The sequence below is a fragment of the Myripristis murdjan genome, chromosome 5, assembly GCF_902150065.1.
Source record: "Myripristis murdjan chromosome 5, fMyrMur1.1, whole genome shotgun sequence".
Lineage (NCBI taxonomy): Eukaryota > Metazoa > Chordata > Actinopteri > Holocentriformes > Holocentridae > Myripristis > Myripristis murdjan.
Window position 1 is genome coordinate 24,628,276 of NC_043984.1, and position 14,888 is coordinate 24,643,163.

Sequence of the window (14,888 nt, forward strand, 5' to 3'; positions counted from 1 at the left end):
GGTTATAGTGAAAAATACATTGTTATATCAATTAAATAGATTCAATATAATATAATAACAGGTGTAACAACTGTGTTAGACCAAAGCCAAATCATACTGATCCTGGCAATGCCCATATTTAGCCGAAATCCTTACACGGCTTATTATACTTGGCTTGGAGGGCTATTTGGTTGATAGGAAGCTCTTCTGCACTGGTGCTAAAAGAAAACTAGTTTTAAATCTCTTCGCAGCCACAAAAATAATCACAGAATCTTGGAAATCTGTTGTTTTCCAGCAAGCTGTTGCTGCATGGTACAGGGCCAGCAGAGAGATGACACGATGGTGGGCCGAGTGCAGAGCTGTCGCTGCTTAGTCAGCTTCCCCTCCAGAGCTAACTGTCCACACCAGCACTCTGCTAGCTGGAGTGTGGACGTGTGTATGTTTGGGGGGGTGTGTGTGTGAGTGTGTGTGTTTTTGCACCATATGCTTCAAAGCCCAGCAGCATTTTCATTTTAAACTCAGACAGATGGACAAACCCTGGAGGAGATAAAAGGGGACCCTCTAGTGCTCCGAGATTCTGCACTAATTAAATGTGCAATGTGTCACACACATGAAACTAATTACATATTTAAGCAGACCTCTTGTTACACTGACCTGTAGACTCCGCAATTCCCGGGTGCCAACTTTTTGTGTCTTCTTGAAGAGGAAGTCCATGAATGACTTGCTGGGGATTTATTTTTAATTAGAGGAAGTACAAGTGCTCAAGAAATTTACACCAAAAGTCCCTCAACAAAAGATGACAAACTAAATATACATTTAGGTTGATCTGCTATTTTCTTCTCAAATTAGCAAATGTCAGATTAGCAGCTTTGCTTGGTTCTGATCTGAGCCAGCAACTGATTTCCTTGGAATAAATGTGGGTTATGTACTTTGCAAATTCAACTGCTATTACAGCAGAATCCAACAGAGTTTCATTCAAATCTTGATCTTTACTAATTATTGTGCTGTAACCACTATAGAGCTACTGATCCATCACTGTATCATAACACAACAAGACTTAAAAAGTCCTCTAACGCCGTAAACGAGAGCCACCGTCAAGACTGCACCGCTAGTAGCGAGAGAAAATGAGTCATCTTTCAATAAATTATTATGCCATTTATCAAATTCTGTCCCAGATAAAGAGTAGTAAATATCATCCGTGTCACAGTCCGCTTCCAAATGTCCATGTGTCACAAATTTAAATAAAACACAGAAACAGCTCTATGACTTCTCTACTTTGGTGTGTAAACAAGCAGTCAACCAAACAAAATTTAGACCCAGCTGAGTGTCTGAGCTGCGCAAGACCTCTATTAGAGTTAGTGATGAAATACTTCGCCCACTCCATGAGTGACACTTCAAACACTGCAGCTTTAGCTGCTGTGCTTACAAGGCTCTGGGGAATCACTTCACTTCAGATGATGCCACTAAATTGACAATGAAACACTTCAGTGAAAGAGAGAAAAACAGAGTAGGCACACAGAGACGGAAAAGAGAGGGGAAAAAAACGGAGGTGCTGTGGATCAAAGTGAGTGAAAGAAAGATAACTCAGGAGGCTATTTGACATTCATGTCTTGTTGGTGCAGGCCCTGAGCACTGAGGCAGGGAGCAATGCTTGGCAGCGCTGATAGCTGAGGAGGGAGGTCAGTGCAAGTTTACCTCAGAACATGCCACAGCGACTAAACGGCAAAGCCTGGCAAATAGACGGAGATACAACTGACGTGTCTAGCATGAGGAGAGCAAAGCCTTCGTGTTAACATTCGGGTCAGTATTTTCTGATCCTGACTCTATGGGAGTAAAAAACTCTCAGTTGTCGACAATCAAGCATTCCAATGTGCTCTGTATCTAAATCTTCCTAAGGCTAATCTGCTCTCCCATTAACTAAGCCAGCCTTCAACTGTCAATAGATTGCAGCCTGAAGCTTCCTATGTGATTCACCACAGGAATGGTGGATAGTGGTGAGAGAGAGGGTGGGGCAGTGCAGCGGGAAGGAGGATAAATTTTGGCTGAGGCCCAATCCGTGAACGTGGGCCCAAGCCGCCCTGATGCCCTGCCTATCAGCAAAGCTCTGCTCCCACGCTGTGCTGCTGCTGGAAGAGGCATGAGGAGCCAACAAACAAACACAAGTGCACCAAAGCACATGCGCCTACTTCAGCCCTTCAACTGGAGGGAAAGTTGCATTGTTTATTTATTTTTATTTTTTTATTTGGCAGAAAAGTGCTCCTGCCACTCAGATTCATTCATAACAACTTGGGCAGCTTGGGGTGAGTGACAAGGAATAGCAAAGGCTGTTAGAAATAAACAAGTTGAAATAAGAGAGAGGGAGGGAGAGAGAGAGAGAGAGAGAGAGAGAGAGAGGGATGTGTATGGGCTGCTGGGAGGTTCCTATAGGTGCTACTGGCTCAGCACTTGAGAAGCAGGACTCTCTTACTCTAAAAATACATGTAGGGCACTTTCTCCTATCTGGGCCAGAGGTGGATGGATGCCTACACGGAGTCAAATCAGCCCTCTTGGTGGCGGTCCTTTCCCTCCAAATCTTCAGCTGCATTTAAATCATCTTAAAAAATTAAATCTCCTTGCACCGACAGCCCTCATAACCAGGTCATGGAAAATGCTAATAGCTTCCTGAAGCTTCTCTGTTTGCCCTGCAAAACCCAACATGCTCTGATAGTGATCATACCATCCACAAGGAGAGAGCATAAAACATTAGACTAAAAATGAGAGTGTCTGCGGATACAATTTCTTTAAGCTTGAGAGTGTGTGTGCCACACCCTTACAGGTCTATTCTGAAATCACTCCAGAATTTACAACCCTTTGGCATGGTAATTACACTGGGTTGTGTAACTCGCTTTTTTAAGCAGCTACTTTAAGGGAAGCCCTTCGCCCATGTAAGCTGAGAAGGTGCCCATAAATATTGACTGGATATAGAATGATAAACATTCTCGGTGCAGCCTCTTAGCAGCACTCCAGCCACCAATATTTTAACCAGAGAACTTTACTTTGGCACTAATTTTACCAAATTGTATCATATAATCTCCAGGTGTTCGGCTGTGGCATAAGCAGGACGGTGAAGATAAGGAAAATACATTTTTTTGTGTGTGCTCAGATTGCTCTGCTCGCTTTAATGTCATTTCCTATATGCAAAACAGATCAAGCCTTTAATATTTTGCTTTGCCATGCCAATCAAGCAATGTGGACATGAGATAATAAACCATCTGTCCCCGGGGTGACAGAGAAATGTCACAGTAGAAGAGTTGTAACTCCTGACAGTGAAGTCCACCTGCAGTTCACAGGGTAGTAATACCTTTTGGCTGACTTTTGCAAGACATTTATCATCTTTGACTTGACGAATGCATTCTGGTGTTTTTTTAGTAGCCAATGAACATGACTCCTTTGATGTCTTTCGCGGATGTCCTACTAAACTTAACCTTACAGTCACCAGGGTAACACACTAGCAGTAACAGCACTGTGCAGGCTACAATGCCCCTCCGAGTTCTTCTTCTGCTTTTCTCACAGTGCGTAGTCTTTTCCATCACTGAGGGGAACTTCATAGCAGCTTTCTGAAACTATTCTAGACAATGGAAATGTGCAGCAATCCCGTAACAGCAGGTACATTTATTGCCCGGGCAAAGCCAAGACAAAGTAAGCTCTCTGTTATTTGGCTTGTGGTTTAGCCATAAGAGAGAATTTAGACAACCAGGGAATCACGTACACCAAGAGCAGTGTACTGAGCTCTTGACTCTGTCACAACTTAGCCTCAGGCAGCAGGCAAGTCTCCACTGTCACTGCGTGTGTTATAAGCCAATGTGTTAGTCTTATCCTCCCAGGCAGCAGCAGACAGAAAGCACAGCACAAATCTGATGGGTTTATCTGCTGTGTTCAAGTAAACACAGTGTGGATCTGCATGAAATTAAGGCTGCACTGGAGCTCGGGAGGGTCCCACAAACAGATCTGCAATCCTGCTGGGGGGGCATTCAGAGGGTCCAGGGAGTCAAAATGAGCAACCATCACCAGCACATTACTGCACTTCCAAGAAGTCAGCTGGGGGACAGGAGCTGTGAGGAAGATGTTTTCAGTCCAGGGTTCACTCTTGCCTGCCCACCTGCAGTATACAGGCAGTTATGTAATCCTGAAAGTGACATGCAACAACAAACCCTCTCAGGTGGGGCTCAAGAGGTCAGTGTCTCCTCAAATGGTGGGTAGCAGTGCACTAATGCATATCTGTCCTGGACGTGGAAAAGTTTGAGAAAGCCATGCTGTAGCCTCTCATCGCTTGGCGTTTAATACTTATAACTTTAATGCTCCAGACAGCGCGTTGAGGGAAGCGGTGGCTGATGTTCATACCTACACACATGTACACACATCTGCCGCTCCGCACATCAAGCTGGTGATCAAAATGAGCCTCCTGGACGGCGCTTCCTTAACACACATGAGCACACGGGGCCTGTCTTTGAGCATAACCGTGCTGTGTGACCAGCCTAACCTGCATACCTGGACATATTTACACCGCTGACCCAAACAAACAACTGCCGAGCCTCTGAAAACCTCCCCTGCTTCCGTACAGATCCAGTGCCAGCATGTGGATGTTTGCCCGAATGAGTGAAAATGCATAAGCTAATTTAATGTTATGATGCCAAGGCGAGCGAACTTACCTAAATCATCCATGGTCGTGCCGTAAATCGTGCCTCTCGCTTCTCACCGGACCGGTCCTCCTCTGTCGCTCGCAGCTGGACGCGGACGACTACCGACGATTTGGCTGTGAAAACCAAAGCTCAGGTCGCGGATCTGCTCTCGCTGAAAGCAGTGAAGTTTTCAAGTTCCCTGCTGCTCGACGAGCCTCAAACAGAGCGGTCACACACACACAGCTCGCCCCCCTCTGGAGCCTCCAACAAGTCCACATCCAGGCAGGGCACAGCGGCCAGCTGGCCGGCAGCGAGCGGCGAGCGACACCTAGCGGCGGAGAGGAGATACAGACCAGAGCGGAACGGAACGGAACGGAACGGAATAGAAAATAATAGAATAGAACAGAACACAATAGAACAGAACAGAATAGATGGAAGTAGAATAGAATAGAATAGTCGAAAGTAGAATTGACTAGACTAGACTAGACTAGACTACAATAGAATAGAATGAAGGAAAGCATAATAGAATTTAAAAAAGCAGAATAAAATAGAATAGAATAAAGCAGAGTAGAAGAAAGGAAAGTAGAATAAAATAAAGGAAAGTAGTATAGGCTAGACTAGAATAGAATAGAACAGAATAGAATAGAATAGAATAAAAGAAAAGAAAATATAATAGAGTAGAATAGAATAGAATGGAACAAAATAGAATAGAAGAGAATAAAGGAAAGTATAATAGAAAATAAAATATGGAATAGAATAGAATAGGAAAGTATAACAGAATTTAAATAGAATAGATTAGCATAGAATAGACTAGAATAGAATACAGGAAAGTACAATAGACAACTAGAATAGAATGAAACAGAATAGAATAGAATACAGAAAAGTTGAATAGAATTTTTAAAAGGCAGAATAGAATAGAATAGAATAGAATAGAATAGAATACAGCAAAGTAGGGCAGAGTAAAATCGACTAGACAAAGTGTAGTACAATACAACAATTTAGAGTAGAATGCAGTACTATAAAATAAAATACTATAGAAGCAGGAGCAGCAGTAGAGGCAGCGTTTGTAGAAATGCAAGCAGAAACACACACACACACACACACACACACACACACACACACACACACACACACACACACACACACACACACACACACAAGGCTATAATGAAAAGAGTGGAGTCCGCGCTGAGAAAACAGAGCCGCTCCACTGCCTCAGCCTGCCTCTCCTCAGAGTGTGTGTGTCTGTCTGCTGTAGCCTCAGCTGACGGAACAGCTACATGCAGCTTCACTCAATATTAGTTGTATCCTGTTCTGACCATGCTCTCACGGTAAAAGCTTTTCCTAATCTGAGGGAATAATCTCTATAATGTTATAATATTCTTATAATATTCATCTAGGGACATGTCGTGCCTGTGGTAGTTACTCTATGATGAGATTATCCCAGTAGTATTGCAATTTGTGGTATTTTTGCTTTACTGTACTTTTATTGTAGATTTTTTTTTCACCTATAGTAGTTGTTTCAAGTTAATATAATAGTTAGGCTATCTTTCAAAAATGTATTATAGGATTATTACTGTTTTTATTTGCATATATTCCTATATCGTTACCGTGCACCAGCAGCCTGGTTCATTCTGCTGAACGGCCGCTAGAGGATAATGTTGTCCTGCAGAGACGAAGCAGAGCGTGGACACACTGCTGGATCAGGCCTCCAGGTGCACGCCACACGGTCTGCTTTGTTATTATATGCATACATCCTGATTTTATTTCAAGTTAGAGTTCACGTTTTGTTTAGCTCAGTTTTCAAACGAGGTGTCGTTGGTGCAAGTGATCTATTTTTACTTGTTTTTTTTTTGTTTTTTGTTTTTTTTAGTTTATTTTACTTTTGTTTCTGAATGATTTTAAAATTTTAAGTTTTGCCAAATATATAATAAGAAATCGTCTTGAGTAACCTAGTTATTCTTAGTTTTTCTAAAAGAAGCACAAATGGAGAATTATTTATGCCCATCAACAGAGGATTGTTTTTGCATTATTACTATTTCATGAATATCTCAGCTCTTAGATTAATTCGAAGAGGACTTGGATAATCAATGTCACTTTCAAAACCAACTGCTAGAGCACATTTTTATGGAGAATTTTTTTTCATGTAGATTGTCTTATGTGTGTCTGTGTTTTTAATATTTTTTTTGACAAGTTTTGTTTTGCAGGTTAAGATTTGCTTTTTGTTTTAGTATTTTCATATGATATAGTCTATCTATCTATCTATCTATCTATCTATCTATCTATCTATCTATCTGTCTGTCTGTCTTTTATAGTTATAAATAATAGCTGTAGTTGCAGAAGGAGAGGTATCACCATTATTATCATCATTCAGAGTTGTAGTAGTAGTAGTGGTGGTAGGCTACTACTGGTACAATATTAGATATAGGCTACAGGCAATTGTTAGATCAGATGTGAAAATATTAGTTTCAGCCTCCAACCACAGTCATGCATGTATACTATTATATTGTATTAATCTATTAGTTATTGTGTGACTCAGCTGGCATATGTGAGTAAGGCTGAAGGTAAATCTTTTTGGATTTAAATAAGTTCAGTCTGGATTTGTTAACGTGGGCGGGTTGCCCTGAATGTGAGGTATCATCAAGAGGCAAAGTCAGACAGACTCTGTGGACACCACGAGAGAATCCAGGAGAAATGTGAGCTCTGGTTTTGAAGTGTTAATTACAAAGTAAACACCAGTGTCCAGTTCATTATCAGTAGAAACTGTGCGTCTTTGCGGCACGATTTACTCAAGAGCTATTAAATATCTAAATGTAAAAATTCAGCCTTAGAACTGTTATATTTAAATATCTTGAATCATCCAGGTGAAATTGGCTCTGTTTTGATTGTCACTAACATGAATCACCTTACCTTAATAGTTTTTAACTTAATTAAGGTGTATGTTTTTAGTGGAGAAAACTTTCTTTTTCTTTTTGAGGCAGATGTTTTTTTTTTTCTTCATAAACAGAAAAAATACATGCAATCTCATATTTCTCTGATTACTGCTGAGCAAAACTAAAAGCTCAGTTGCATATATTGTATATGACAGCATTTGATTTGAGCAGTCAGAATATTACAAACCCTCTGCCTTTTCCAGGTTTATAGGACTGTTCATTCCTATTGTGATTCTGTCTGCTTCAGGTTTCCCTGAGGAGCGTATCAGTGACTGTGTTTGCACTTGGTTGTAACATGTGTTTCTTAATCAAAGTACAAGTGAACAGCTGAGACACATAACCAGTCACTCCTGTCTTTATCGTGTTTCTTCAAAGTGTCTCAGTTGACCATTTGTGCACTGGCTACATCACTTCATTCTCTACATCCTTGTCTGGGGACACATCAGGATGCATTAGCATTTACACTCCGAATGATATGTGGCCAAAAGCATCCCAGTGGTTGAGTCTTTGCAGTCATTTACACATGTATTTAGCACTATCCGATCACCTGAAACTCTGTTAAAACAGGTGTAAACAGTGTCAGTGAGCTGTGAGGCCGCTGGCCAAGGCTGACCAGATGGAGTTGTCTCCTCAGAGTCTGGCCAGCTTTGACCCGCTGTCTTTCTAATGTAGACCCCCCCCGCCCCTCTGTCACAGACACGCAGGAGGATGAAATAATTTGGCTTATAAAATCATATCAGTGAACCATTAACCCCTGACCCTCAAAGGGGAACTCTAAGACGTGACATGGCCCAAAACAAGCACTGTGATGCTCTTGGAGATCAGAATTTTTAAAATTCACAACAGCACCTGCATTATTCATGAGCCATCTAGTTTTACAACTATTGTGCTCAGTTCTTTGTGTAATATCACAGCCACACACACATTTATTCGTATGATTTGTGTTTTCTCTTTAAACCATACAAAATGTGTGTATGTGTTACAGCAACTGAGCTGTCCCATGGACTACCTGAGCGTGTGTGTGTGTGTGTGTGTGTGTGTGTGTGTAGAAGGCAGGCTTTACCTTGATGTAACACACACCTAATGTCATTAAATCAAAAATGTCAGCATTATTCCCCAGTCTTTTTCTGTTTTCACCCGCAGACACATAAGTATAAAATATTAATGGTTATATGTGATCACTTATCAAAATATTTGCATATTAAGAGTAATGTGTAACAGTTTACTAGACTAAACAAAACGACATACTGTGGCAATTGGCATGATGTACAGCACCCCCCATGAGCCGTTAACCCCATGAGAAAATAAAAAAAACTGAGAAAATGGTAATCGATCTGTGCCAGCGGTATAGTTTAGGTCCCTACTGAACATGTTCCACTCCCTCAATGGCCACAACCTATTCCCAGGGACTGTTCAAACAGGCTGCACAATGTGAGCTCAAATGTCTGAGTTAATCCAGGCACTTATCTCACCCCTCCCACCATCCCTCTTGCCCCCTCTAGAAGACAATACTTCAGTCTCGAGTCAAAATGTCTGGTTGCCCTGTTTGAACCTCCAGCTGGAACAACCAGGGCTTTGCACTCCTGCTGCCAAGGTCTCACAGAGGGTTTGGTTAAGGTAGTTAGGATCATTGGGTGGCATCCTTTTGTGTGTTTGGAGTCCTAGCCTGTGGTATAACATTACCCTCATCACATCATCACAGCACTAAAATAACAACAGGGCTTTGTCTCACTAAACCCTTCACTTTAAGTAGCCAAACATTTTTATGTGTATCTTATAATGTGTGTGTGTGTGTGTGTACGTACACACACAAATACACAAAAGGCACACAGACAAAGACGCAGGCATGTTCTGAATTTATCCCTAGGGGATTTCAGCAGTCCACCATCCTGTATTCCCCTAAGTACACAACTTTGCTGCCTTACATGGCAGTGAAAGAATAGTGTCAATATAACCTTGTGTGCATCCTGTAACTGTGTAAAGGAGAGCACCACTCACAGGAGCCCAACTGTTCCAAACATTAAAATGAAAAAGGGAGTGTATGCTGTCTACTGTCTTTGAAAACTTTTATTTGGGGCACATGCAGAGACGTACGTACCTTCTATGAAAAAATCAACAAAAAAACAATGCAAGTGGTTTTGATTTATTGTACAAAACACTGAGTAGCATAAGGAAGAGCGTTCCAATTAGTCTCAGGTGATGCTGTCAACAGTCCATTGTTTTGGCCAGGTAGAGAAAATTATGTCTTGATCTGCTTCCAGTGTGGCTGATGGAGCGCTGGCATGTACCTTGAGTGAACACTATTTTGAAACAATGCAACCGACATAAATGCTGAGCAAATAAATCACAGTCCATATCTCCGTAAAGGGCAAAGGGCAGATGTCAAGCCGCAAATGGGCTGGAGATGGTATGATGGTCTTTCTACTTGACAGACACAAGGAGTAAACAGAGCTACTCTTGGTCCTTTTCCTCTCCATGGGTAATGATGTGCACCAGGTTCTTGTAGTCCAGGTTGCCTGCCACATCTGGGGGGAAGGCAGCAAACATCTGCTCCATCTAACAAACAGCATGCAGATTTTACCATCACATTAATCAGGTCGTGAACACCTCACAAATAACAGATAAAGTGTGAGATCAGGTGCATGTTAAAGAATGTAGTCTGTAATTTTACAGAGCTTTTTGTGGGATAAGACGTGTTGCGGATGTCGATGATTATGATGGCGGTGTTTATCCGTGTTAAACAGTTTGGATCAGCCCACACAGCAAAGCAATCTGGCACACACAAGTGAAATATGATAATATACCTCCTCAGCGGAGAATCGGTCTGCTTGCGTTGTCAGCATCTGTGTTACGCTGGACAACAAGGAGATGATATCAGATGACACAGTAGATAAAAATACAAATCTTACACCTCCTGCTTGTTTCCACCAGGTGGACATGTGCAGATCATGATGACATACTCATTCTCAAAGACACAGATTATGGATGCTTTTTTTGGATGAATGATTTATAAATTATGCATTATACATGAGAACGCTGCTCACACAACACACTTCAAATGAATGTTGCATAAAAGCAGCTGTCTGCGAGAAGTAGAGTGTGTTTGGCTACTTACTAGTCCTTCCTCAGTACACCTTTTCCCTCAGGGTCAAACACTTTAAATGCATTGAGGATGGTCTCCTCTGGGTCAGCACCTACATGCATTCAAAGCAATTGCAGTTATAACTCTGGCAATATATTTGAAATGTGCACACACTGTTTGTATGACTTTTTTTTAAAATGATGTTTCCTCTTTTGCTTCATCCATTGTTCACCTGCACCTTACCTTTAAGCTTCTCCCCAAACATGGTGAGGAAGACAGTGAAGTTGATTGGGCCGGGAGCCTCTTTGAGCATCTCATCAATCTCCTCTTGCTTCACATTCAATCGCCCTGTGGCACAAAACATTCAACAAAATTCAACAGCTGCTCTTCAAGAAAGATATGGACCATCAATCACTCTAAATCTGTCTCATCTGAATATATATCTGGGCGCACCCAAGTGTCCCCAAGAAATAATGCCAACCTTGGATCCATTTTGCAAGTGGCTTCATGATTATTGGTGAGATAAGCAGTGATCCTACATATGTAGCCATACTTGAAACTAAATTTACCGGTAACACAAGTACAAGACGTTCTACACTTTAAATTTTAAAATACTTAGAGCAGGACCTTTAAAAGATTGTGCAGTAATTAGTAATACTAATACTAATATTAAAAATAATGCATTTTTATCAAGTGCTTTTCATGCACAAGATGCAGCTCAAAATGCTTCACACAAAAGAGTAAAAATGCTTAAAGTGCTTTACAGTGAGAGACAGAGTTATGGTAAAAGCTAAAAATAATATAAAGGATACAACCAGTGACTTTAAGATCAAGACAGGATCATAAGACAGAATCAAAGAGAACAGCAGCACTGATAAGCTGGGTGAAACAGCCTGGTAAAAGATAAGGTTCATGATCTAAGAGAAGGCTCGAGTAAAAAGATGAGTTTTGACCTGTTTCTTAAAGTCCTTCACAGAATCTGATTGTCGACTGTGCCATGTTTGTTGGTATGTTTTAAGTAATAATCATCTTAATGGACTCAGCTGAGGTAAGTGAGATGATGATAACCCACCCAGAGCAGCGAAGGTGTCTCTCAGGTCGTTCTTGTCAATGAAACCGTCTCTGTTCTGATCCATGATGGTGAAGGCCTGTAGTCACAGAAAAGGTGAATGTTTTTCTCTGTCAGTGTTTCAGCCCTGAGGAGGGATACAGCCAGAATGCCTTCAACATGTTGGTCAGAAAGAAAATATCCAATTACTGTCACGCATTGTTTTTAGATTCCCTTCCTTCAGTATATTTTCTTTGCCATCTTTACAGAGGGGTATTGTTAAATATTTATAACCTGTGAGCCCTGTGGATTTAGAGTGGCATTCAGGGCATGCCCAGCAGTTTATCTGCAGCCTAATCACTGATGACACAGCCTGGATGTCTGGGCACCAGTGACCCTCATACCAACATACCACGAGTCTCACTGCATTCATGGCAGGGACACGCAGTAAACAGGTGGGCATACTCGGATGATGAACAATGGAGATGGAAAGAAAGAGTCTTTCCAGTCTCTCTTCCCCACTCTATGTCAGAGAGGGGAAGAGAGAGAGGACAGAGAGTATGTGCCTCGGTAAGATAGAAACATGAAATATGTTTTATTCAAAGTAATCCAGATATGGTGATGTAACAGGTATTGAGCAAAATTCACACATTATCTCCACACATATCCTGTCAACGTCAGCCAAATATAAGTCAATAAGAATAAATGCTCTGAGATTTTCTCAAAATGCTTATTGAGGGCAAGCTGCCATGGAAAGAGACTCTCACCTCCTTGAATTCCTGGATCTGGGCCTGCTCGAACATGGAGAACACATTTGAGTTTGCTCCCTCTGCTGTCCTCTTCTTGGCTTTCTTGGGGGCCTTTTATCAAAAAGAAAAGCAAGGAGACGAGGTGGAAAAGAGGTAAGGAATACATGACATGTGCTGCACCCTAAATGAACTGGAAAGACACTGGCTTGATACTGAAAGAAGTCATACTGCTTGATACATAACAGCATTAAAAAGCAATCATGTCACCATGGGACACAGAACAAGACTTTACTGTTTATACAAACTAGGAAATTGTCTTCGGCTTCACCAAGGCCATAAAAAAAGTGTCAGTGCAGAATATAAATACACAACAAAATGTTAAGCTTAGGCAATACAAATGTACAGCTAATTTCACTTTGGGAAATCAGAATCAGAAATACTTTTTTGATCCTCCTGGGGAAATTGGATAGTGGTCAAAATGACCAGTGAAATGTTCACTCTCATTTAGGCATTGTTCCTGGGACAGATCAAGAAAAGACATGGTCTGCAATTAAGAATTCATTGAAGACTGCCTGTGCACAATTTAGCATGCAGTCAAGATAAGCTAAGAAATCGGCAAAGAGAGAAGCGTCTGGATAAAAGCTTGGCATAAGTTACATCCACATAGCCATCTCAAAACATTTCAAATCTTCTGTTTTATCCAGCAGCCTTATAACAGCTTAGATTTTGATTTGAATATTATGTCTAGATAACTGATAGAGCAAATAATCATGTCATGCAGCTGTGACGAAATGAAGACAGCATCCTCTAATCTCCAAGACAGTGTGTGCCCTTGCCACTTTGAACGGCTCTGACATATCAAGTGACTTACCATGGCTGAGACGGGTGGGAGGTCAGATGAACAATGATGCCAGTGAACAATGGGGAGCCTCTGGGTGGCCTTTTGTAGCCCCCTACCCTCAGCTCCACTGGATGATATTTATAAACCATGCCCTCTTTAGGAAGTGACAGGTAAATGATGCTTACACACACACTTGATACAGCGCATACAGTATAGCACATAAACCACAGGCAGACAGGCACACACACACTCACACACACACCCCTTTCTAGTGACCACTGGCCCCAGGTTGACACTGGGCTACGAGAGTGGAACAACAGTGGTTTAGAATATCAAGGGCAGACATGCTAAAGGTTAAAGCACTTTATTGCTCAATACACACAAACATATCTGTCCTTGATTGCCTATAGACAATAGAAATAAGTGATTGAGAGTGCTATTATAAAGGCATGACATGTATAAGATGGGCTGCTATAGTCTGCTATAGCAGGATTGGGGTAAAGTCACCATAGCAGAGGTCAGACCACTGTTTTATTTCCAGCTGACAAGGATAACGCACAGTGCCAAATTTTTTCCAAAACATTTGTTTCACTTCCAGAAATTGGATTTCACTGAATCTGAAAACTGATCAGCAAGATTCTGATCATTCCAAGTGGGATTAGGAATGGGTGATGTAATTCTACCTTTGATCAAGATAAAATATTGCTTTCTTTCTTTCTTTTTTTTTTTTTTTTTTAAGTCAGCGGGCAAAGACAAGGGTAGTTCTGATGCCAAAAATTCAGGACAGTCTTGCTCTCACTTACAAGGTTAGATTCAGGATGGATTTAGAGACATAAAGTGAGTTATATAAAAACCAAGACGTTATGATGTAAGTGGCTGTGATGTGAGGAAATTACATCTATGATTGTATTTGGCATTTACATTTCATTATAAAACCTCCTACAAAATCTCATGCTGTGTCATCTAGTCCAGCTGGATCGTCATTGAGAGAAACTCCTGCAACCCTTTACTTTTTAAATGAATTGAATTAATAATTAAATTTAATTAAATGACATATTCGAGTTGTGCTAAAGTCTAAAGTCTGCTTTTTCCCTTTCCTTGAACATAAACATAGCATCATCAAAACTTGAACGTTTCCCTCTGTCTCCATGTGCCAACTGTCCTTCGTCTTTAGGCTGTATCAGGTGTGCTGAGAGCGGGGCACTTACCAGCTCATTAAGTCTAAATTTATTGACTTGTCAGGAGTGTGTGGTTACCATATGCAGTAAATGCAGAGTCACATCTCTTAAATGCTTCTTTGGATGACTTGCATTCATAGGCTTACCTTTCCCTGACAATGTCACAGTACAGCTGCCTATAAACCTCAAAGCACCTGTACACCTCACAGTTATCACTTTCGACGACTGATTGCACATAAAACATGATGCACAAACATGCCCGGTTTAGTCTTACTGAATTCACAATTATATACTTTGTAGTTTGTTGTACTGTACGTGCAGGTACTTTGAAACTTTCCTGCACTTAGTGATTCTGATCAGAGATTTGAGTTTGGAATTCACATCAGTTTGACTCTCGGTGGATTGGCTGCTTTTAAGTCT

At 41.2% G+C, this 14,888-nt stretch overlaps 2 protein-coding genes across 3 annotated transcripts in view; both read right to left on the reverse strand.

Moving 5' to 3' along the window:
• The window catches only part of LOC115359671 (paxillin-like), a 30,176-nt gene extending 25,302 nt beyond the window's left edge, over positions 1-4,874 (reverse strand). The window contains exon 1 of the mRNA XM_030052247.1: positions 4,668-4,874. Coding sequence (XP_029908107.1) covers positions 4,668-4,680 — 13 coding nt within the window. The 5' untranslated portion in view covers positions 4,681-4,874. The remainder of the gene's footprint in view (positions 1-4,667) is intronic.
• Positions 4,875-9,694: 4,820 nt separating this feature from the next.
• Positions 9,695-13,389, reverse strand: myl2a (myosin, light chain 2a, regulatory, cardiac, slow). Of its 2 annotated transcripts, none has more exons than XM_030051065.1 (7): positions 13,321-13,389; positions 12,468-12,560; positions 11,725-11,800; positions 10,896-11,000; positions 10,686-10,764; positions 10,375-10,423; positions 9,695-10,126 (listed from the first exon to the last, which is right to left on the reverse strand). In XM_030051065.1, exons 1-7 carry the CDS (start codon positions 13,321-13,323, stop codon positions 10,022-10,024), a joined length of 510 nt encoding a protein of 169 aa, XP_029906925.1. In that variant the 5' UTR covers positions 13,324-13,389; the 3' UTR covers positions 9,695-10,021. The 2 variants fall into 2 exon arrangements, with proteins under 2 accessions (XP_029906925.1, XP_029906926.1); XM_030051066.1 differs by lacking the exon at positions 13,321-13,389 and adding an exon at positions 12,890-12,990.
• Positions 13,390-14,888: the final 1,499 nt, after the last annotated feature.